This window comes from Corvus hawaiiensis, chromosome 16 (genome assembly GCF_020740725.1).
Source record: "Corvus hawaiiensis isolate bCorHaw1 chromosome 16, bCorHaw1.pri.cur, whole genome shotgun sequence".
In the NCBI taxonomy this organism is placed as follows: Eukaryota; Metazoa; Chordata; class Aves; order Passeriformes; family Corvidae; genus Corvus; species Corvus hawaiiensis.
Genome location: NC_063228.1, coordinates 7,606,059 through 7,630,825, shown reverse-complemented (window position 1 = coordinate 7,630,825; position 24,767 = coordinate 7,606,059). Strand labels below are relative to the sequence as shown.

The 24,767-nt window shown below is 50.6% G+C and overlaps 1 protein-coding gene across 2 annotated transcripts in view; it reads right to left on the bottom strand.

Moving 5' to 3' along the window:
• The window catches only part of LMF1 (lipase maturation factor 1), a 150,788-nt gene that overhangs the window by 37,165 nt on the left and 88,856 nt on the right, over positions 1-24,767 (bottom strand). For both annotated transcript variants that reach the window (XM_048321004.1, XM_048321003.1), the window contains one exon: positions 9,174-9,341. In XM_048321004.1, the coding sequence (XP_048176961.1) occupies positions 9,174-9,341 (168 nt within the window). The remainder of the gene's footprint in view (positions 1-9,173; positions 9,342-24,767) is intronic.

Genomic DNA, 24,767 nt, shown 5'->3' with positions numbered 1-24,767 from the left:
ACTGACCACGGCCCAGCATCTCCATCCCACGTTCAGGGGAAGGAGCCTGTCCCAGCACAGCACCAAACAAACCCCAGCTGCTCCAAGAGTATCCTGCACTGATCTCTGAGTCACAGCTCCAAAAATCCCAGTTTTTATAGGAAGATGAAAGTAATGAGTGACACAGGTTTCCTGCAATTTCTGGCTGTTGCATCACCAAAGAGATAACGGCCCTGCTGGAGCCTGGGGAACGGGATGATGCAGCTGTGTAAACTGCGTGTGGGCTAAAGCATCCCAGGGCTGCATCCTCATCCCAACGCTTCCAAAGCAAAATAAAACCTCTCTGGAGGCAGCAGCGTTTCACAGGAACATTAAAACCCAGAACAAGCAGAAGAGTTATTCTCATCAAAGCAAGAAAATAGAAAATCCATCTTCACCTCCATCCCTGAGCGGCCCGGACACCAAGATCCATCCTCTGAAATTATGTGGGGTTTGTTTAAAAGGCTTTAATTAAAGCTGTCCAATCTTTGTGTGAGGAGGACTGGGAAAACTTCCACCTCTGTCTGTGGATGCTTTTACACATCCAGCTGACACGAGGTGGGCTCAAATCCCCACTACCCACAGGCAAAAAGCACACACTCATTTAACTTGACAAGACAGAACTGATTGGAATATGCAAATTAATTTTAAAGTAACTGCAAATTGACCCCCTGGGAGGACAGAAGGCACAGGGTGCCCAGAGAAGCTGTGGCTGCCCCCTCCCTGGGAGTGTCCCAGACCAGGTTGGACAGGGCTTGGAGCAACCTGGGATGGTGGAACGTGTTGGGGTTGGAACTGGATGAGCTTGAAGGTCCCTTCCAACCCAAATCATTCCAAGAAAACCATGCCAGGAACCCACAATAAGAGCACAATTGAAACTGCTCTGACAGCCAGTGCTACCAGAGGGAAAATCAAGGAGCAGGGATGGGAAGAAGCTTCCTTTCAGCCAGGAAAGCCACTACACCAGCAGCAAAATCCTCCCCTCGCTCCACACACACCACACCAAAGGCATCATCCCACTCCAGCCCCTTCCACTCCTCACATGGGCTCATTCTGTCTTCACACGTCCATCTCTGACACCAATAACTGATTTTCTTCATAATAAATGTATTAAAAATTCCCTTTCAAAGAAGTTCCTCATCTGCCATCTGTTTCCAGTTAGGCTGTTCTGATTTCATCTTCTTTTTTTTTTTTGAAATGGAATAGAAAACATTATTTAAAGGTCCTGTCATCTTGCTGGTGGGAGGAGAGATCCCAGATCCCAAATCCCGCCACTGTCACCCTGCCGAACAGCAAAGGCTCGGTGCGAGCCAAGAGCTGGGAAGGTGCCAAGGGACCAGTCCAGATCAGGACTAAGGGACAGAAAATGGGATTAAACTCGGAAGAACTTCACCATGTCTTCAAACCATTGCACTGAAACCAGAGAAATTCAAAGATATTTAAAGATATTTGACACGTTTTAGTGGGCGAGTGCTCTGGCTTGGGCACAGGAATGGATTGTGATGGTTTCTCTCAGTGTTAGCAGCTACACCTAAATGTAAATAAATAATTATCCCAGGAAATATGGTACCAGAGCATGGTGAAGATCCTGTCATGGACATCAGGAACATCTCTGCTTTCCAGCTGCTCTGGCTCTCATCGGACAGAAATGTTTTATGCCCTCACTCACACGTGCAACACATCCTTTATCTCCCAGCCTGGGCCCGAATGCTGAATCCCATCTGGGAAGTGCAGCTGTTGGAAGCTCCTGCAGCCCGGCCAGCTCGGATCGCTGCACTGACAGCATCCTCGGCATCGATTTTCCCCATCCAGCCCAAGCACCTGGAAATTCTGCTGGAGGACGCAAAGGTTCTGGAGCACGGAGGAAGCTTGAGAATCAGGTGAAAAATTCCAACAGGGAGAAAAACCAACCACCTCGAGCTGCCCCGGAGCCCAGGGAGGTGGAATCCTCCTCAGGCTCTTCCCTTGGGAAGGCTCCCTGTCAGCCACGTCATTCCATCAGCTCTGGAAGGTGCTCCTGGAGCGGGAAGAGCAGACAGGGAGCAGCACAGAAAGAGCGAGCTGAGAGCCCCTGGAAAGCTGTAATGTGGCCAACACACCAGGATTGGGGGAGTTTCCACACATTTAAGCAAATCTCGCAATTTAAGGAGTCAGTGCTCAGCAATATTCCCAGGGACACCGTGGCCCACCCTGTCCCCGCGGCTCTCTGGCACAGAGGTGGCACCAAACTGGGCCACCAGCACTGGGCCAGCCCGGCACACGTGGCAGCTTCCAGCAGGAACCTGAAACTCTGCTGGAGCTCATCCCTGCCTCCCCTCCCTGCTGCCCCACGAGCGAACGCACGCGGCCCTAGAACCACCCCGTGCTTGTGCACGGCCAAACCCACTGCAGCTCCTGTTGGCCCCAAAGCCAAGAGCCCCGGTCAGGAGTGAAAACAAATCCCAACCTTCCTGCTGCATTTTTACAGCCATGGCAGCGCTTCCCACCCTGGGGGCCTCCCATGCAAATCTGATTTCATGGCTGGGCGTCAAATCTCCCTCTCAGGTTTAACAGCAAAGCCAGGAGCAGTAGCAAAGGTGAGCTGACAGCCATGCCAGGCTGGATGGGGTTACCAGAGACACTCCAAACCCTGCTCCATGGAAAACCAGCCCCTTCCGAGCCAACCAAAAGCAGAGGCACGGGAATCCGAGGCTCACAGTGTCCTGAAGAGCCACGTTTGATTCCCAACTTTAAAAAGCCCCAAGCCCGAGGCTGTGGGATGCCTCCAAAGGCCCTGGCGTGCCAGCAGGATGAGTGATGGTAAATGAGCCCAGCTCCAGGCTCAGCTGCTGCCAGGCGGCTCCGCCCGTTGGAGTCACTGCCGGTCCCCTCTCCAATTAATCAAATTCCCATACTGATTAACAGCATGATTCATGGCTCTCGTTAGGAGCATTCTGGAACAAACAAGGCTGTATTTCAAGGCCACTGGCTTAATGGTTAAAATAAATACCTTCCAAATTTCTATTTTCAAGTAGCTGAACCTTTTCCACCTTTACAACTAATTCAGACTTCCTTCAAATTATTTTTCTAAGTAATATAACAATTTGTTTTTCATTAGAGCTTGTCAAAGCCGGACTTGGGTTTATTTTGAGAGAAACCAGCGCTCTCCAGAAACTGTTTAGTACAATCTGAATGACGCCCAAAGGGGTTATTGCAGCCACAATCAAAATAGAGTTTACAGCACTGGCTTGGGGTGACACTTTATTTAATGATTTCAAAAAAAAGAGAGGAGAAAAAACCCCCAGCGCCCTGAATCAGGAGCTAATTAAATGCACTCCTATGGCTCCCAGTAAGTGTTTCTCAGTCCCTCTGACTACTGCAGAATGCAAGGACTTAACTTGTTGTTAACTAATCCCAGACCCCATTATGGGAGCCGTGTTATTTACTGGTTTGGGGTGGTATGTGCTGCTATTCCCGTGTCTGGCACAGCAGAGCCTATCAAGCTGGATGTGAAATCAAATATCAGAGTGATTAAATAGTTTGGGTTCTGCCTGCTTAACTCAGAATGTTTCTTGTTGGGGGGTGTAGAGCTTGGTATTTAATTTAAGGGGGCTTAAATGTAACAGATGCCCTGTGACTGCTTTGATTCCACGTTCCTTTTGTTTTGCTGCGCAGAAAAGCTGAGCTGGAGCAGCGCCAGGGCTGAGGGAGGGGATCTGGGGGATCCAGGAGGGAGTGAGGGGCACGGACACCCCGGCCACCCTCGCCCTGGGACCAGGATGGGTGCACAGCGCTGGGGATCAACTTCCATAATCCCAGTCCAAAGCTCCAACATTCCCAAAGAACCTCTGAATCTCTCTCCCTGCATCTTCCATCTCTCACCCGAGTCCAAAGCAGATTTTTAAACAACTGAACTGCAAAACTCTTTTCCATGGGCCCATTCCTCCAGTCGTGTCCTGCTGTTCACTTTCCTGGGATTCTGTTTGTTCTTTCTTTCTAAACCACAACAAAATCAACAAGGTTTGGACTTCAGTGAAGGCTGAGTTTCCTCTGTTCTCGCAGGGGAGGCCCTGCCCAGCCCAGGCAGTGACACCCACCCAGTCCTATCCTGCCAGCGCTGCCGGGCCGGGGGCCACGCTCCCCAGCATCCTTAGGGATTTATAGAAAAGCAGGAAAGGGACTTTTTACAGGGGTATGGAGTGATAGAACAAGAGGGAATGGATTTAAACTGAAAGAAAACAGATTTATATTGGTTATCAGGAAGTAATTGTTCCCTGTGAGGGTGGGGAGGCCCTGGCACAGGGTGCCCAGAGAAGCTGGGGCTGCCCCTGGATCCCTGGAAGTGTCCAAGGCCAGGCTGGACAGGGCTTGGGGCAGCCTGGGATAGTGGAAGGTGTCCTTGCCCATGGCAAGGGTGGCACTGGATGGGCTTTAAGGCCCTTCCACCCCAAACCAGTCTGGGATTCTGTGAACCGCAGAATAATTCCTGAATTTTCTGGCTGCTCCATCCTCCAGTTAATTGGGCACCAATACAGAAAAACCCCTCCCTGAGCAGTGCCCGTGTCCTGTGGGTGCACAATTAAAGCCCTAACGAAGGGCCTGATCCTCCTGCCACGAGCCTGGCACTTGCCTAACCCTGCTAATCCTGCTGGAGACACCCCTGATTTACACCAGCCCTGCAATGAGAACAAACCCCAGCTCGGGTCTGACAAGTGAAAACAAACACTGGATTCAGACACTTTCTGCAGGGAAGGGGGGGCTGCTTAATTTTTGTTCCCTCTCTCCAGGCTGCTGCTGTGACCTCTGCTACCTCCAAAGTCAGCAACACAATCTCTTGCAGCTGTGGCACCGCAGCAGCCTGATCCAATTTGTGTGTGTGCGACTGCAGGGGCAGCTCATCCCTCCAGCATCTCGTGGCATGGCAGAGGCAGCGCTGGGACAACAGGGGGCTCGGTCCTCCCCTCCCAAAAAAGAGGGGGGAACCCCCACTTGGCCTCCCCTGCCTTCCTGGAGAGATGGGAATAAAATCAACCAGAGGGAAACGTCCGTTTCTATCAAAATTTTTAAAAGGCTGGGGTTTGGCCAAGCCAAGGAGGAAAAAAAAAAGCCAGAAAATATCTGTTCAACAACTGTTTTCTGCCTGAGAAGGAAAAAAAATGAGGAGGAAAATGACTTTGCTCCCACTCTCCTGCACATTCCCAGCTCCCAGGGGCTGCGTGTCCCTGGTGCAGTGCCCAGCTGGGCAAGGGTAGTGCTGGGAGCTTGTTTTCCAAGGGAACAGAGCCGGAGCTTTCTGCCACATTCCCCCTCAGGGTCCCTCTCCCAGCGGGTCCCCCCATCCCTCTCCAGCTCCTGAAGTCCCCGTGTTCCTTGGCTGGATGCCGGGAGCTGCCTCGGGTGGTTCCTTCTCAGGGCTCTGAACCTTGGAGGGGTTTTGGCTGTGGAGGTTTTATCTCTGCCTGCTGGAATTGTGCCTCGCTCCTGGCATTGTCATCCCTCTGCTCTGGAGATGGATCCTGCTGAAAACCATCCCGGGATTGCTGGGGTGCAGGGAAGAACTGGCAACGCCAACATTCAGGATCTGGAGGGGGGAAATATTCCACAACCACTCCTGCTCCTTCAGGGAATTCTGTCCTGGTGTGTGACGTGGGGCTGAGCTCATCCAGGGGCTTCTCCAGCCACAAGGATGCTCCGGGCTGTAGGACACGCCAGGAGCTTCCAGGGGCCACGGGAAGGAGTCAGGCTCCACAAATCCATCCAGGGATCCAAAGGGATTTAAAAGCTTCAAACTCTCCCCACATTCCAAACTCCCCAGATTGTGCCTTTCTGGCTGTGACTGGGAAGCAAAGCAATGGCCCTGCCCTTCCAACAGCACCAGCCGGGGACTTTCCATTCTATTTATTCATTTATGGATTTCACCTTTCTCATCCTGAAGCTCCTTCCCACCTGGCACTGCCAAATCCACCCCAGCCCCCTCCCTCCCTCGCTCCAACCCAGCACTACCTGCCAGCTCCGAGGGGCAAGGTGGCTTTTTCCTGCCTTTTTCTTGGCTTTCCTCTTGCTTCCCCTCATCAACTCGTTTGCCAAGCAGTGCAATTTTACTGCCTGGCTTCCAAGGAGCCAAGAAATACGTTTGCTGGTGTGAGCTGTGAGTTAGACAGCGTGAAAAACATGCAGATCCAGGGCTTTTAGAGGCAGCTCCAGGGGTTTTAGGAGGCAGCTCCAGGGGTTTTAGGAGGCAGCTCCAGGGTTTTGAGGAGGCAGCTCCAGGGAGCAGCGAAACCCCTGCCGAGCTGCAGGATTTGCCTTCCCCAGCAGCACTTCCAACCTCCCACCTCCTAAAACCCCACAAACTCCTCGATGTATGGGCAGGCTCTGCCCTGGTACTTCTACAGAACCAAGAATAAGAGTCCAGACCTCACGTGGGGACTCCAAGATCTCTTCTTCCCCCTTCCAGGTACTGACAGCCACATTTTGGATTTGATTTCTCCTGCACATTGGGGTGTTTCAGATCCAGGTGTGCATTTCTGAGGCCCAGACCCCACCTCCACTGCAACAACCAGCCAATCTCAGAATTGTTAAGGTTGGAAAAGCTCTTTAAGATCATCAAATCCAACCATCAACCACCACATTCACCACTACCCCGTGTCCTGAAGTGTCACATCCACACGTTTTCTGAACACTTCCAGGGATAATTTATTCCTGGCAGAGACAATTGGCAGCAATGCCCAGAAGATCCACGGAAATGGTGGGGTTTGAGCTGAGCTCACAAGGAGACCGTGGCAAAAGCCCTAAAGCTGAGGGGCAGGAAGCCACTGCAGAAGGGACCATTCCTGGCCAGGAGCAGCGACAGCGAGCCCTGCATGGAGCTGCCTGGGAATGGGCTCATCCAGAGGGTCCCTGTGGCCCCTCCAGGGGGGAATCAAGGTGCTGGCAGCACTCTGGTGTCCATCAAACCCACCCTCAATTCCACCATCAAATCCCAACTCCAACAGGGACCTCCTGGGCACATCCAGGATGGGAACAACGTGGAGCTTGCAGCTCCCTCGGGATAACTCCAGGCGGGGATCACAACCCCACAGGAATCCCATGGTGGACACACATCCACCCTTGGGCTGCTGAGCCCCTACTCTCTGACGTTTCCAGCCTCACTAAGCCTTTTTTTCCTTACAAACGTGAAGCAGGCAAGAAGAATAAGTTCACACTTGGAAAAAAACCCCACTCTTCTCCTTTAAAGCCCAACTTTTTTTGGGTTCCTGACAAAGCAATATTCTCCAGGCCAGTTGGAATCTGGAAAAATACACTCACTCAACCTAGCCACCATGACTCCAATAACAATTATAAAATGTCCAATAAAACTTGTCTGTAATGTCAATTCAAATCTTGAAAAGCAGAATTAAGTGGTATATCAACATTAAACTTTATTGCTTCCTTTGCAGAGCACAAGGATTGTCAATAAAAGTCATTCTGAATGAAGAAAAGGGCAGTAAATATTAAATAAACAGGTTTTTGTTGAAATGCTATAAATGCACCAGAGCTGCCTCTTACACTGGGACCCTTTCTGCCTTTGCAGACTCCCCTCGTGATCGAAATAAGTCAGTAATTGCCAACTATCAATAAAGGGCCAATTAAAGGGCGCTTGATGCCTGCATTTACTCGCTGTCATTAGGAGCCTTTATGGGGTGGACTCGGCTGCTCCAGGTCCCCATGGCTCTGTCTGACGTCCCCCAGCCCCCCCAGGGCCCTGCTGCTCGTTAGGGCCCCTGGAGGAGCCAGGAAGGAGCCGGAGACTCCGGGCCAGGAGCTCGGCAGGGACGGAGCAACCCCGAGGTGAGAAGGGGATGGGAGGGAAGCATTGAACACGAAATGAGTTGGGGTGGGAGGGACCTTAAAGATCTTGTTCCAACCCTCAGGGACACCTTCCACTATCCCAGGGTGCTCCAGCCTGGCCTGGGACACTCCCAGGGATGGAGCAGCCCCAGCTTCTCTGGGCACCCTGTGCCAGGGCCTCCCCACCCTCCCAGGGAAGGACTTCTTCCCAATATCCCACCTAACCCTGCCCTCCTTCATCTTAACCAGCAGAGAGGGGAGGTTTTGCTGTGTCCATGAGACAAAACAGGAGTATTTTTAGGGTCGGGCTGAATAAAATCCTCCCAGTGCCTCTGAAAACCTCAGGTGTGACATCTGTCACAAACACAGCTGGCACTTCTGGAGTGACACCCTGGGACCTCCCTGGGTCAGACCTCTCCCTCCAGCTGCTCAAGATCCATCCCAACCCAACCAAAGCTGCCCCCAAAAGCTGTGCAGAGGTAAAAGCTGACGTTCAGTGGCACCCAGACACAACAGGAAGCGTTTGGGAAGCAGAAGGAACCGGGGACTCCGCGAGGGCACAAACCCGGCGGGGTTTCTGTCAGACCTTTAAAACCTGATCAGCATTTTTGTGGTTTACCAAGGGGGTTTATGAGCTGTTCTCCAGTTTAATCATCACATGAACTCACAGGAAGCAGTAACAGCTCCTGAGTATGAATTTCATGATGCTGAAATGATGCTGAACAAAGACAGGGCAGCAAGGGCTGGAAACGGAGTGTCTGGGAGGTTTAATGAGCCCTTTGAGCTCTGCCAGGGCAGAGAGGACAAAAATCAGATGGGGTCAAGGAAAGTATTTCTGCAGCAGCTTCTGTCCTCTGAGTTCTGCAGAGGTACAAAGAAAACCCACCCAAAAATCAACTGGAACGTGAATCCATTACATTTTCAAGGAATTACTTCCATTCTGAGCCTCGGCTCAGTCAGTCTGGTGTTTGTGAAGAGCAGCTCAACCACTGTCAGAGACAAAGAACAATCCTTGAATGATCAATACAGAAAGAAGAATCCCTTCAGAGCGGGAAAGATGTCTACAAAGATTAACTTTCGGGGGAATGACAAGGATTCTCCAGAGCTGTTGGAGCTGCAGGATCAGACCCTTTGCACTGATCCTGGGCTGCCACACAGAAACCAAACCTCCAGCAAAGCACTGAGAGCAGTGGGAAGCACCCAGGAATTCCTGCCTGGGAATCATCCTCATCCCCTGGAGCCTGAGCTCCTGTCCTGCCCCCTGAGCCCGACGCTGCTCGGAGGAGTCGGGAAGCCCAGCGCTGGAGAGGATGGGAGCCTCAGGAAGCAGAGCAGGAGCAGCTCACCTGGAACAGCATCTGCAGGAGCCCGTGCAGGATGCACATCCTTCGGCCCAGGAGCAGGAAGAAGGGCACCAGCAGCTCGATGAAGTGGTTGACCAAGGTCTCGAAGCGGTGGAACCACCACGGCGAGCGGTGCATGAAGTACGAGATGGGGTTGGGCACCGGCTGCGTCTGGAATATAACAGGAAAAAAGGAATTAATCCCCTCCAAAACTTGTTACGAAGGGCAACTACAAAGGTCTGGGCTTATTCCTTATTTCTCTCCCCAAGTGTGCCCTCAGGAGAACCATCCTTCACCTCTGGGAAATCGTTTCTTGGCAGAGAAAATGACTTCATTCAAGTTTTTTCACGCATCTTTAAACAAATTCATCTTTTAAAAACCAAGACTTTCAGTTTTCCCTTTTGTCATCACAAACAAACCCCATCTTAAATGAACCCCACTATTATTTAACACTGAAATCTTACACTTAGCTCAGCATTGAGGGATGTTATACTGAGTGAAGATCCTCAGAGCAACGGAGCAGATCCAGAAACTGAGCCCAAGATTTGCTCAGGGTCAGGCCTTGGGTCAAACAGAGCCAGGAATGGAAACCAGATTTCAAAACCTCGGAGATCTGCTTTCAAAATGTTTAAAATTCAAATAAATGTGGTGGTAGAGCTGCTTTCCAAGATGGTAATTTGGGAGAGGAAAGTGTAATTCCTCTAAGCATGTTATACTGGTTAAGGTATTTACATACTGGCCTTGGGACAATATTATTCTTTTATCAGCCTGAAATTTTTTGACACGGGGAGATTTTTCCATCGAGGACAAGAAAGCAGCAAGTTTTTCAAAGGGAGCAACCCCAAATTCTGATATGTTAATAAGTGCCACCCTAAGAAATCCCACAACTGGAGCAAAAAGAAATGTTAATTTATCTGAGCGTATCTGACAGCCTCAAATTCCCCGGTATTGTTTTAAAACTGTGACAACAACAAAAAAAGAGAGAGGTGGAAAACAACAATGTTAATTGAAGGAGACACAACACATCTTTAAATTATTTGTAGTTAAATCCAAAATACAAACAAACCAGGGAAAATCCTGTAGGATGCATGGCAGCCGAGCACGCTCCCACTGCCAAATCCCACAACTATTGTAATTCCTTATTAGCAAAGCTGGGATTAATAAAGCTCTTGCTTCGCCTGGGTTGGAGGCTGCTGTGGCCCCTTAGGACAGGAGACCGCATCCTTCCTTCCCGGATGGAGCCGGGCCGGGGTCAGGGAGCTGTGCCAAGGCCACTCCGGCCAGGCTGGGGGGTCAGGGCAGCCCCAGGTGCCCCCCAGGGTCCTTCCCCTCCGCCAGGACCTGCTTCCAGTTAATCCCGTGTTGGGCTCCTCGCAGCATTCCCAGGGAGGCTCGCAAAGGGGTGTTTTTACCTTGATCCCAAATTGCTGAGAAATGCTTTTATCCTTCCAAACATGCAGGTTGTTCCTTGGCTCTTTTTAGTGTTTTTATTATTATTATTATTAGTTTTAAAGTGCTTTAACCAAGCCTGACTCAGCTGAGGTATTGATCCAACAGGTTGGAATGTTTGGCACTTATGGATGAGGACCACGGAGAGCAGGCAGAATTACTAATTCCACACCTACTCATAATTGTAATTAATACATTAATGTTTTATTCCCACTTGTTGTTTGGGCTGGCACCGGAGATATTGTCATCCCAAATTGTTTAAGGGCAGAAAGAGAAAATTCCAGCCTCAAATCCCACTGCAGTGGGAAGTTCAAGGCCAGCTTGGAGGCTGTGAGAGTGGTGAAGCCCTGGCACAGGGTGCCCAGAGAAGCTGGGGCTGCCCCTGGATCCCTGGCAGCATCCAAGGCCAGGCTGGATGGGGCTTGGAGCAGCCTGGGATAGTGGAAGGTGTCCCTGGCCATGGCAGGGGTGGGAATGGGATGAGCTTTAAGGTCTCTTCCAGCCCAAACCAGTCTGGGATTTCAGGATAAACCAAACCCCAGTGATCGAGAAGTGATTCACACATCCCAGATATCCTTTAAAAGCTGCTGGGGGAGGAGATCTCTGTGTGTGTGTTCCTCCCGATGCCTTCCAGATGCTGCACAGCACAGGTTTCCCGGGAAGAGAGCCGTGTTTACTCGGGATGGGGCGTTGAGGCCGCAGCTAAGACCCAGAGCAGCCTGTGAATCACCAGGAGCCTGGGATGCTGAAAACTTCCCAGATTCTTTTTGTGCCCGAGTGCACTGGTGCCCAGAGGCACTCACTGCTGGGGAAAGCACCCAGGGCACCTTGCTGGGTGCAGAGAGGGAATTTGCCCCACACCTGCAATTCCAGAGTAATCTTATCCCATGGAAACATCCCGGCAGTCTTGGAAGTGGCCGTGTCAGAGCCCAGGAGGAGGGAAAAGCTTTCCAGGCTCTCCTCACCCAGCTTGTTCCTGGGATTTGGAACTTTACACTTCACTTTGTGGCTGCGCTGTGAGGAGAATTATGGAAGCCCAGAATGGTTTGGGTTGGAAGGGACCTGGAAGATTATTTAATTCCCACCCCATGGCACCTTCCACTATCCCAGGGTGCTCCAAGCCCTGTCCAACCTGGCCTGGAACACTTGCAGGGATCCAGGGGCAGCCATAGCTTCTCTGGGCAGCCTGTGCCAGGGCCCCTCTGCCCTGAGAGGGAAGGATTTTATCCCAATATCCCATCTAACCCTGCTCTTTTTCAGTTTGAAGCCATTCCCCCTTGTCCCATCACTCCAGTTCCTAATGAAAATTCCCTCTCCATCTCTTCATCCTAGGAAGCATCCTAGAAGCAGCTGGGAGTTCTCTACATCCAGAACTGTGACCTCCTGACACACAGACATGGGAAATGCAGCTCCAAGTCAGACGGATCTAAACAACCAAGCCCAAGGTGGATGCACACGGAGAGGGAGCGAGCAGAGCCGTGGGCTCGGAGCAGTCCCGTTTCTGGGCACCTCCGTGAGACATGCAGTGTTTTTAAATAAAAAAACCATTAGCAAACCCTGGCTTTGTGTGCCAGCACAACATCATAACCCTCGTGCCTCCCTCACACCTCCAGCAGCCGGACAGAAACCGCCGCTGCAAACGCCTTTGGAAATCGTAGCAGGAAAATGAATTCCATAATTCACGGGGCAGATTTGTAAGGTGTGAGTGCTGCTGGAGGAATTCTGGGTCGCCAGCTCGGGCCTGTTCCCCGGCTTGGATCGACCAGGTTTTATGAGGGCTGGTAACAGAGTCTAAAAATACGCACAATAAACTGGTTTTTCTCCCTACGGGGTCTATGGTTTAATTATGTTCTTAGTGAGAACCATTAAAGTGCTAAGTACCTGAAGACTCCTAATTTACTAAACTGCACCCCACTAAAAGCCAACAGAAGGCCATTATATGGCAGAGTGAAGGCTCTTCTTGGGGGCTGTAAATGCCCACGGTCCCTCCTCCCAGCCCCGTTACTGCCACGGCTTTCCAGAAACTCCGAGAGAGGATTTAATCCCGGGGTTGGATAGCCCAGCCCAGCCTAGGGAAAGCTCCAGGCTCTCCTAGAGGGAAACAAATCCCACATTGTCCTCAAACAACCCACTGCTCAGACAGCGAGGCAGACTGGGATAGGGGAAGGTGTCCCTGCCCGTGGAATGGGATGGGCTTTAAGGTCCTTCCAACCCAAACCATCCAGGGATTCTTTATTGAGCTCACAGCATAGCTCCCATGCAAGGAACTGAGCAGCATGGGAGTGTGGAGGGTAAGGAATCATAGGATCATGGAATGGTTTAGGTTGGAAAAGCCCTCTAAGATCAACGAGTCCAACCAAGTGCATTTCACGGCGGAGAAATCCTGAAAAACAGAAGGAAATGGAACAGCAAATAGGAATAAGTAATGAGAAAAGGCAACTATTTGGTCAAAAGAAACAGAATTCCAGAAAGGCCTGGGTTGGAAGGGATCTGAAAGATCATCTTATCCCACCCCTGCAATGGGCAGGGACACCTTGGACCCCCGTCCACTATCCCAGGGTGCTCCAAGCCCCATCCAGCCTGGCCTCGGACACTTCCAAGGATGGGGCAGCCCCAGCTTCTCTGGGCACCCTGTGCCAGGGCCTCGCCACCCTCCCAGGGAAGGATTTCTTCCCAATATCCCATCTAACTCTGTCCTGGGGCACTTTGAAGCCATTGCCCCTTGTCCTACGGAATCATGGAATATCCTGAGCCCACAGAGGTGCAGCGAACACGTCAGGAACAGCTCTGCAGGCTGCCACAGGCAGGAGAGAGGGAAAGCCTTTGGCACACACAGCGGAGTGTGAGGAGCAGCAGTCCCTGGAGCACCAGGCTGAGAGTTATTAAATGTCTTCTGGAGTGCTGTGGAAGATCCAGATGAACTGCAAAGCTCAGCTCTCCAGCTTCGCAAGCACCGAGGCATGAACTCATCTCCTCGGCTTCAAAGCAAAGCCCTCGCTTCTCTTGTGCTTTGGACCAGAAAGTAAAAAGGATTCTCCATCACGGAGCATAATTGGATCAGTGTAGTCCAACAGGCTTTCCCTGCCAGTCCATTCTGCTTCAGAGCCTGACCTGGCTCCTCAGGCATCTGCAGATCAAAGCCCCACGTTCCCAAGCCCGAGCAGGAATGTCTCCCCAGCCCCGTGCGAGGAGGCAGCGAGCGGAGAGGAGATAAAGGGGGTCACTCCCAGCTGCTGGGAAGTGTGGGCAGATGTGTGTCCTGCCTGAAGTCAGACTGCCTCAGGCTGTATGGCAACCAAGGATTCCTAAAATCATCCAGCTTGGAACAGGGGGAGATTCCGGAGCTTCCTCGCCATGGTAGGGGTTCCACACAGGCAGCGACCTCGACTGAGGAGCAGCAGAGGGATTTTGCACAAGGATTCTCATGTAGGGAAGGGTTTGGGAAGGAAATGGAGCAGGGAACTGCTCAGGATGGGTTTAAACCCAGCAGCGCCTCGTGCTGGAGGTGTTTTATCTGTACACTCAAAGCTCCACGTCCATGCTACTGAAATACTCACACAATGGCTAAACAGTTAAAAATAGCCCCTTCAAAACTTTCCAGTTATTAATAAGATTCCAATCCAAATAAAATCAGAAGGAAAAAAAGAAAAAAAAGAAAAAGCTGTATCTGGCTTGAAATGCACACTGCTCTGACATCCCGTGGGTCACAAGGGGTCGGCTCTTCAGCAGCGCAGTATCAAAATAATCAAGCCTCGATAAAGTAATAAAAAGAGAAGTTGCCTGGATGTTCTTGCTGGGCAGAGCTCTCCTCGCCCAGTCAATAGGAATATTCAGTCCATAGAAAAACAGACTGGAATCTGCCTGTTTAAGACAGCAGAGCAAGCCAAGGAGATGTGTGTTTGACTCGGTGCCAGCACGGCCATAAAATGTTGGCAATTTAGTAGAGACGTGGTGCCGCGCCACTCTCCCAAAGGACCTAAATAAACTTCAGATGGAGAACATATATTTTTACTTTTTATATATATAAAAATCTGCTGGTTCATTTTTAACTCCTTTCCCCAGCCAGCCCTTGCTCGGAGGTTTTTCAGAGCTCCAGCAGGTCCCCGTTCCTCCTGGCTCAGAGCGAGGGCTCAGCGAGAAGTTAAAAGCATGAAAAATCCGAGCAGTGATTCACGTCTGGAGGTTGGGTTTCTTTGGGAATGGTGGCTGCAGCCGCCAGAGGGGAAAGGGGGCTCAGGGAGAAGATTCTGCTCTGCAATTTCATGCCTCAGCAGTGTAAAATATCCCGGGGAATTTGTTGTTTTCCTGTTGACAGTGCTGCAAAGTCACGGGTGGAGGTGAAACCTCCCTGCCACGTTCAGCTGTGCTCAGGGTGAGCCGCCCCAGGAGGACTGGGGGGACACTGAATGATGGGCGGTGGAATCCCAACCACCTGGGTGGGGGCAGAAGGCTCCTTTTTGTTTGCTTTTCCAGACTGCACCCACCTCTTGGTCCGAACCTTTCCTCTCCAGGAACAGAGCCCACATTTCCAGGGCCCACAGCATCCCTGTTTATTGACACTGCTCCTCCGTAACGTGCTCCAAGCTGCTCCCGGAATATCCAGTTAATTGGGGATGGATTACAGATTCACCTATTTATTCTGGACATTCCTGGAGAGGTCCTGAGCTAAAATTACACAAGGAACCACTGAACTGTTGAGGCTATTTATTTGTTCAAAACCCCATTCAAATAACTGGCGCGGCCTGGGGCAGACATCTTGGCTCTGGTGGGGCCAAGAGGAGCTGGTGGAACCAACTGTGGGTCCCCCCTGCCTTTGGGGAGAAGTTTGGATTATCAAGAGCAGCAGAGATGGGGCATGTTGGGTTTAGGGAGTGGGACAGGCTGGAAGGTCCATCCATAAGAATCAGAGAGTGGGAAAACCCTCCAGGATCATCGAGTCCAACCTTTGACCCAACACCACCATATTGTGAAAAAAACCCGAGATTTAAGGGCAACAGAACAAGGTCCCATCTCAAAGGCCAGGGAGGAGCTGAAATCCTTGCCCAGGTTTGCTGCTTCCATCAGATGGTGCTGTTATGTCTCACACTCCGGGATTTTCCGACTCAGGAACGCGCTCCCTGGCCTGGAGCTCTCCTTCCCTGCGGATCACTCACCAATATTTTAAATTGCCATTTAAGAGCATATTGCAAACGTGATCCTTTAATTGGTCACTGTTATGACTCTCTATTAGAGAAGACAAGTTTTTCCACACAAGGTAAGCCCTGAAAATGTTTAAAAACAACCCAGAGCTGATGTATTTATTATGCATTTCTCCATATATAAATAATTCCATGAAAAGGGACGTAGTGAGTGGAAACTCCATTTAAAATGTGATCCCAGATGGTGGCAAAGCTCTAAAATTGCAAGGCAACATGTAAAGAAAGATTAACGACCTCAAACAGGCCCAAATTTATGAGGTGAAAGCCCCTGTAATCCTGGAGAAAAATGATACCAAACCTTCGACCAGACAGCCAGAAAATACCTCTGCTTACTCCATGTGCCCTCTGCCATTTTGCTTTTTCCTTTAATATCCATTATGTGGGGTTCAGTTGGTGTTTTCTCCCGCAGGCCAGAGGTTTTGCTTTGGTTCATGAGCACGCTGAGGGATTTGCCAGCTCCCACCACGTACCAGGAGCCACCGATAAATGAGGAAACAGAACAGCGATAGGAATAAGCAGTGGAAAGGAGGGAAAACGGAGCCAGGACACCGGGACAAGCCTTGAGCATCACTGCAAGAGCCAAAGCTCCACCATTGAGAGCTGAGGAGACAGAGCTTAACAATTCCAACATTAACCTCTTGTTTTGCCCAAGTGAGAAAGGTTCCAGAAGGAAGGATGGCAGCATTTCTTCCCAAGGAATGTGGGCCATCCCAGGCCAGCAGCATCTTCCATGCTCTTAACTCCAGGCAGGACCAGACTGGGTGGCACAGCCCATTCCCCCGGGATCTCTGGCACATCCAACATCCCCTGACAATGCTCCTGCTCATCCCTCTGGCCCTTCCCCCGTCAGCAAGGTCACCTGGACTATTTTACTACAATATTTTTCAATGCACTGGGATTTTCCAACCTTTCCAGCAGAGCTCCTTGCACACTCTGGTGCCTTGAAGGGCAACCCAATGGCTTTGGAGAGTGGAAGAACATCTTTCTGAACATCTCTCCAATGGCTACAGCCGCTCAGAGGACCCAGAGCTTTACCCTTCCACTCACAACCCCAAACACACCCCACAGCTGCTCTCCCACAGCTCCTCGTGCCTTCATTTTTTTCCCTTTAAAAAGTCCAGTGCTAAACCCAGGACCAGTCTCCTTTGGAGGGCTTTTTTTTTGGTGTGTGCTCATAAACACGAGCTCAGCACCAGGCCAAGGAACACAGGGAGCCCGCGAGCGCCGGCGCAGCCCCGGCTCGTGCCTGTGTTTGGATTAGGCAGTTCCGTGGCCTGGACGTTTACAGTCGGGTTGGGTTTTTTTCCCCCCTCCTCCACAACTCGAGACAAACAGTGAGAGCTTTCATAAAATGTGTTCACAAAGGGTAAATTGTGCCATTAGGAGCCTACTACCTGGTTGGTCACTGGAATTCTCCGAACTGGAACGCCACCGCGCTCCGAGCCAAAGCCAGCGCCGGTGGCAGGAGGGGGAACTTGTTTAACTCTGCAACTGCCCAGGAGACAGAGCACACCCAACACAGAACTGCACAATCATTTGGGCTGGAAAAGAGCTCCAAGATCATGGAGTCCAAGGCCACCACCAACCCATGGCCCCACGTGCCACATCCACACCGTTTTAAATCCATCGCCAGCTCCACAGGAACCACCGTGACTGATCCAGCTCTGAACCTCCTGCTCATCCAAGAGCATTTCTAGAGCAGGATGGGATAAAAATAAGACACCAGGAAAAACCAGGTTGCTGTCCCAAAGATGGAGCCAAAAACTTAGGAGAGAGTGTTTCTGTTTTAGGCTTTCTCCCGAGTAACAAAGGATGCAGGCGGAAAGAATTTAGGACAAGCAAAACAAGTCACAAGAGAACTCTTGGCCGTGAGGAGCTGATGTCCAAACTCTGTTGGGTGAACCCAGCAGCCAATTCTGCTCCCCCTTGCCAATGAACGAGGGCCTGGAGTGGCAGGACAAGGGGGAATGGATTTAAACTGAAAGAGGGGAGAATTAGATTAGAGATTAGGAGGGAATTCTTCCCTGTGAGGGGGGCAGGGCTTGAAGCAACATGAGATAGTGGAAGGTGTTGGGGTTGGAACTGGATGGGTTTTGAGCTGCTTCCCAACCCAACCCAGTCTGATTCTGTGATTCCATGAGCTGCATCTCTCCACCAGTGACACAGGCATTGCATCTCCTCGTGTGGCCATCATTCCAATAACCCTTTTTTGAAGAATTAAAGGGTTTCTTACAAAAACATGACAATTTTCTAGGATGTAACACACACACATTAAATCCTGCTAATGCCAGGAAAACAGGCTCGGGCATCTTTGGACTCCTGGATACAAAACCGCACTTCTTAGAAATGTCCTTGTCCTGCCCAAGGCCTTTCTTGGGTGAAAACAGTAATTACCTACATTTTAAAGGACACAATTTCAGGAAATTTCTCCAGCACACCCTTAATAACTCCAGTGGTTTCCCTTCTGACACAAAAACGTGATGGGTTTCAAGCAGCACGTGCCGGAGCAGGGAGTTGTGCTCTTATCCAGGAGGGAAGAAGCCTCACCCAGCAGCACCAATCAACGCCCATCCCAATGTCCAAATCCTTTTGCCTCAAGCTCTGGCAAGTTTTGCCCTTGTGTAATCGCTTGTTTTGCAAGTGTTGCTTGTTTCTATGCTTTTCTTATAAAAGAAATAAATAAATTCTCCAGGCAGATAAATTCCACCCAATAAAAGTGTCGCTCCTCTATCCCCGTGGACATAATAATGCCCTCACTCTTGTCCCGACTTGGAGCGCTCACAAATCACCATTATAAATAAATCTGCCAACCGAAGGCAAACAGCTCATTTTTAATAGAGCCTTTTACCTCCTTTCCTAATGCCAAACAAGATCCTGGAGCAGCTCAGTGCCCAAGGGATGGCAGCTCCTGTCCTCTGTGCCGGCCAATCCTGGTGCCACCCTGGGGCTTGTGCCCCCTGTTTTCCTGGGATATATTTGGGGCTGGACTTCTCCATCCTGGTGCCACTGTGGGGCTCATGCCTTGTGTTTTTCTGGGATATATTTGGGGCTGGATTTCTCCATCCTGGTGCCACTGTGGGGCTCATGCCTTGTGTTTTTCTGAGATATATTTGGGGCTGGATTTCTCCATCCCAGTGCTTCCACGGGACTTGTGCCTTGTCTTTAGCCGGGATAGGTTTCGGGCTGGGTTTCTTCATCCCGGTGCTGCCACGGGGCTCGTTTACTTGGGATGTGTTTGGGGCTGGATTTCTCCATGCCGGTGCCACCCTGGGGCTCGTGCCCTGTGTTTACCCAGGCTGTGTTTTGGGCTGGACTTCTCCCATCTCCCACACTGCTGGCACCATCCCGTCACCCCCGGGAGCGGCACGCGCCGGTCCCGAACACTGCGCCCATTGATGCCGCGGGGCCGGGGCGATGCCGGGCGGGGATGGGGGGGGTTTGCCTGCCGAAATTCGGTTCTGGCTGGGTGTTTAATATTCCCCGTCATGCCGGGCTGTTTCTGCTCGCTGCTGCCTGTCAGTTAAGCCCGGGGATGTTTATTTTAATGGCCACTTGTGGTCAAGGCTGGTGCCAGTTGTACGGCATCGGTTACGCAGATTTAGCGCTGGGGACTCGGCCCCCGGCTCCCTGAGCACGGAAGGCAGCCAGGGCTGCCCGGCCTAATGTGAAACAACTGAACTCTTCCAGCAGTCCCTGCTCCAGCTTTAACCCTTGCTGGGCAGGAGCCGGCTGCTTCCACAGCTCAGCCTTCCCACATCATCCCATATCCTGGCCCTTGTCCCATCTCCTGCTCCCCAAACTCCCCCAGCAGCAAAATATCTTGGGGTGATGAGCTGAAACTGCCGGAAGGAGCAGAGAATGTCCTCACTTGTTTAAGGAAGCAGTTTTTAGGGGAAGAAGAGGATTTTTATTGCTCTCATGGAGTTATCATTACTCCAAGGGCACACTACACTGCTGGGAGTGACCACAAATTAACTGAGGCTGGAAAGGCCCTCCAAGATCATTGAGTCCAAGCTGAGACCGATCAGCACCTGTCAACCAGATGAAAGCACTGAGTGCCACAGGATGCTCCACAGTGAGCATGAGATACTCTACATCCCTGCCTGGTGGACTGACACATGCTTGGGCCACAAAGCCAGGCCATCCTAGCTCCCTGACAGGAGCCTGGCCTCGGCACACCCCTCTCCCCAACCCCAGACTTCGTGGAGAGCCAACAGGCACCTCAAGGCAAGCCCCTGCTGCTCCGCCAGAGCCGGGATGATGCTCAAATGTTAAATAAACTGGGGCCCGTAGCAGAATTCTGCATCATTTCTGATCGTCTGGACAGGCTCCAAGATGCTAATCAGCCCCAGATTAAGTCATCAAGCAAACTGATGAGCAATCACATTCTGTCAGTCCAGCTGCACAGCATTACTCGGGAGCCGGGCTCCCACCAGAGAGGGAAGGCGGCTTTGTGCCGCGGATCCAACGGGAAGGAAGCAGGAGGGCTTGGAGGAGCTGTGCTGAGCTGCCACGGGCTCTGCACAGCAGCAGCTCCAGCTCCTGGCCCTACCTGTGCTCCCAAAATTTGCCTCTTACCACTACCAGGTGGCAAATGTGGCCATGCCCATCCCGATCTGGCGGCACACGGCTGCTCCTGCTCCCAGAGCATCCTGGTGTTTTCCTGAATTACCACAAGTGGCAAGAGGCAGCTTTGTCTTCCATGGAGAACCATCAGCCTGTGGAAGTGCTTTAACTGGACCAGCACAGCTACTGTTAATAACTATGAGGGACAATAATTAACAGAAACCCGTTAATGGTGAAGCACAGGGAAAACTGCTGCTCAAATCCCAACTCCATTTGGTGAGAATTTGTAAAGGGGAAGAGATTTCAGGCTGGTTCTCAACATAACCCCACGAGGTTTGCAGGGTTCTCACCCAGAGAGAGCTTTTTCCTAAAACCTGTGCAGGAAATAAATCAAAAGAGGATGAGAAGCAGCCTAAATGTCCAATAAGGAGATGCAAAGAACCTCTGGAAGTATCAGCATAAAATACCAATCCTGAAATTTTTGCTCTAAAAACAAATACGATAAAAACAGACAAATTAAACTTAAAAACAGATAAGTATTTATTAAGAGAAGGATTTTTACTTGTATTTTAATACTGCTTGAGAGGAAATGCATTAACTGGAGTTGCTATCAGGGAATTGACTTTTCACAGATCTTAGACATACACAGCACCACATCTCCAGCCATCCCTTCCTTGTGGTTTTCTCATCACTTTTTCCATAGCCAGTGGAGTATTTTCCATACCCTGTGCTTTATTAGGCCTCAGTGAAGACATATATGAATATATAAATATATAAATATACAAATATATGAATATATAAATATATAAACCCAAGTGAGATGGGAGAGGGCTGGACTCTTCCAGCCCCCAGTGCACATCTGGCTGCCAGTGGGGCCCTGGCTGTCCTGGTCCTCCCTCTGGAATAGAGCAATAGATTTGAGGTGATGATCCTGCTGGGAAGACTGAGGGGTGAGAACACCGTTCACCACAATCCAGCTGAAATTTTCCCATGTTTTTGAATGCCTGAGTGGGAGCTCCTCTGGGAACTCCACATCCATGGGGAGATGCTGCTCCCAGCCCTTTGCTGCTTTAGCTGAACGTTCAGCACCTTCCTGAGAGCTCGTTCCCTGGGATGGACAGGCCATTCCTAACCCCAACACCTTCACCCTACTGTCTTCATCAGCTCCTGGAAGCTGATCCCAAATTATTCAGAAATATGAGCACATCAATCAAAATAAAGCCCCCCAAAAGCCCAGCTCCACCATCCCACCCTAGAGAGCCTCGTCCTGCCTCTCACTTGTGCTTGGACTTAAACAAGAGAGAAAGTTCTGTTATAGGCCAGCAAATAATGGGATAAAACCCATTCCCAGCCCAGCCTGCCTCCTCCTCTTCCTGCCAAGAAGGCAGACTGTGGCATCTCCATGGGGAGAAACAGGCAAACCCCTCTGAGGAGCAGTTTGGCTCCATTGGGAACTCCCCTCCAAAGACGATGGTTTGCCTGGATGTGAACACCTGGAAAGTCACAGAATCCCTGGATGGGCAGGACCACAGTGGGAATCTTCTCCCACCTCCCTGCTCAAGCAGGGTCATCCCAGAGCACAGGATTGTGCCCAGGCAGCTCTGGAATATCTCCAGTGAGGGAGATTCCACAACCTCTCTGCAGACACACACACAGGGGAGGGGGACGATGACATTTCAGTCAGGACAACAGCCCACAGGCTCTTTTAAATTCCTTCCTCTAGAAACAAAAACTAAAAAAGTAAGAAAGATAAAGAAAAGAGAAGAAACTCGGCATTTCAGGGCAGGTGATGGAGATGAAACCGGGACACAGCGTCAGACGCTTCATAATAAAACCCTGGGAATAGCAAGGCCAAGCTGCACCGTGTTAAAATTCAAGGCTAATTTAAAATCTTGTTCCTTAGTGCAAAAGCTGGAAAGACGCCCAAGCAGAGGGAGGAGGGAAAAAATAATAACCAAGCCAATTGTATATTTCTCCTAGAAATTCCATGTCAGGAGGTACCTCAGGACTGCACCCGCGGGCTCCAGTTTCAATAAATCAACACAGCGTGCGGGGCAACGGTAGCACAAAGTCCTGCTCTCTCTGCAGAGTCCAGCCAGGTAAAATCACCGGGAACAAAATGCCCATTCTTCCTGCTCCTTGGCAAGGGGACAAATTACTTTCTGCACCTCGCTGTGTTGAAGGAGTGGTTATTAAATGCAGTTGGAGCTGCCTTTCCAGCTGTACTCCAATCACGGGCGAAATCGAGCGAGAGCCGCCGGCCGCGCGGAACCCAGGGAGCAGCGCTGGGATGAGGCCACCCCCACGCGCCTCCCTGCCCATCCAAGTATTTAAATGATCCGGATTTGGGATCAGGATGAAGCTGGATGGACACAGAGCCCTGCCCAGGCCCTGTGCAACGGGCCGTGGTTTTTGCCAATAATTTATGGATTATTCCAATGGTCGCAGCCCGGTCCTGAGCGCTGCCAAGAGACAGCAAACAAGAAGGTGAGAGGTGCTCAGGGCTGTCTTGTTTGCTCATCCCAAATGTGTCTGCACACAAAAAATCCTGGTGTTTTTGGTTGGAGAGCGGCTTGTCCACGTCTGGGACGCAGTTATGTGAGCACGGTGAAAATAGCAAGGAAGTGAGGGATCAGAAAGATTTATGGGAGGAAAGGAGCACGAAAAAGGGATGGCCCTAAAACACAACATGAAATCAATGATTTGAAGAGGGGTCTCTCCATCTCTTGATTCCCCACTTCCACTGTCCCCCCATAAGGACATTTCACACCATTTCTACTACAAATAATTTTCTATTTCCTTTACAATCAACCCCTCTCCTCTGGTGGCACTTTGGTACTGGATGGGACCAGAAGCTCCAACTCCACACATTACCCTGAAGGATAATGGGGAGAGCCAGGGTTTGGAGCCATTTTTGTCCCTTCTAACTCAGTGCTGAGAAGGAGACAGTTGGTGGGAACAAAAAATGTTTATAGAGACTTCTACAACAGATTTACTTTTTTTACCCCTGAAATTTGAATTTTCACAGGCCCCCAGCATGCGGGATTTTGGAAAGCTGTGAGCAAGAGAAATGGGGTTTATTCCAATCACAGCCAGAACGTCCAAGTGGTCACTGGGTCCAACCCCTCCTGGAAGCCACGTGCCAGTGGAAGATATCCCACAGCCGGTGACCCTGAGTGCTCCAGAAACCCAGCAGGGAAAAGTAAAGACTTCAGGATCCAACTATTCCATAAAAAAAGCAGGCAACCCAAATATAGCCACCGGCTCGTCCTTCAGGAAAGGACTGGACGTGGCAAGCAGTGCCCTGGTGTGTGACTCAAGGTTCCAAAGCTGGGAACTGATGATCTTGGATTCTGGGATTCAGTGATTTTGGGGGGCAACAGAACACAACTCGTAGGAAATTTGGACTTTCTCTGACATTCTGCAGCATTCCTGCACAGACACAAACTTTCCCTGGATAACCCCTCAGCTATTTGTTGATATTAAATTCCATCTTTAGCTTGCCACATAAAACACCTCGGAGACTTCGTGCCTTCCATAAAATATTTCAAAAGGCAGCTTCTCGCCCACACAGGCAGCTCAGCGCCTTCAAAGTGTGCCCCGACCCAAAAGAGAGCTGCTAGAACCTCTGGATTAGTGATTAACATTTTTCCAAGTCCAGGCATTAATTAAAATAAAATTAACACGCCGGGAAATAAAACTCCTGAACAGAACTAGCCATTAAAACATCTTCAGTTCAGCACAGCCAGCAATTTCCTCCTATATTTAGGGAAAAGCCAGCTATGGATCTGACCAATGCTTCGTGTTAATAACAACATTCCCAAGGATTGGGAACAAACTGGCAAATATGGGAAGCCCCTGGGGGTTGGATGGACTGGAGAGTCCGTGGCTTCTCTCTGGATGGAGCGGCCAGTGCAGGAAAGTGTGGAGAGGGATAATTTTCATCGGATTTGTGAACTGGGAGCAGTTCAGCCGCCTCCATGGCAGTGCAGCTCCTCTGGTGCACATCTCCCTCCTCATGGATGCCATCCAGGCCCTGAAGAGCTAATGGAGCAGGAACTTTCTCCAAAAACAAGGAACGTTGGGAATGCTGGCGTGGAGAGCAAGGCCAAAAGCAGAGAACTCCTCTTTGCTGTGTCCAACAGCAAGATCTGAACTTCATCCCTCACAGATTCCCCCTAAAAATGCAGCTCACGTGGAAAACAGCAACTGCTAAAGAGAAGGAACTGCTGCAAGGAATTCAGGATAAGTTGCCACGGTCAGTGGAGAGGAAAGTGCCCAGGGCATGGAATCTGCTGGTTTGTAATCAATAAAAAATACACCACAACGATTCTGTGTCACATTACACCTAAACAGCTTTTTTTAATATCATCGGTGCAAAATT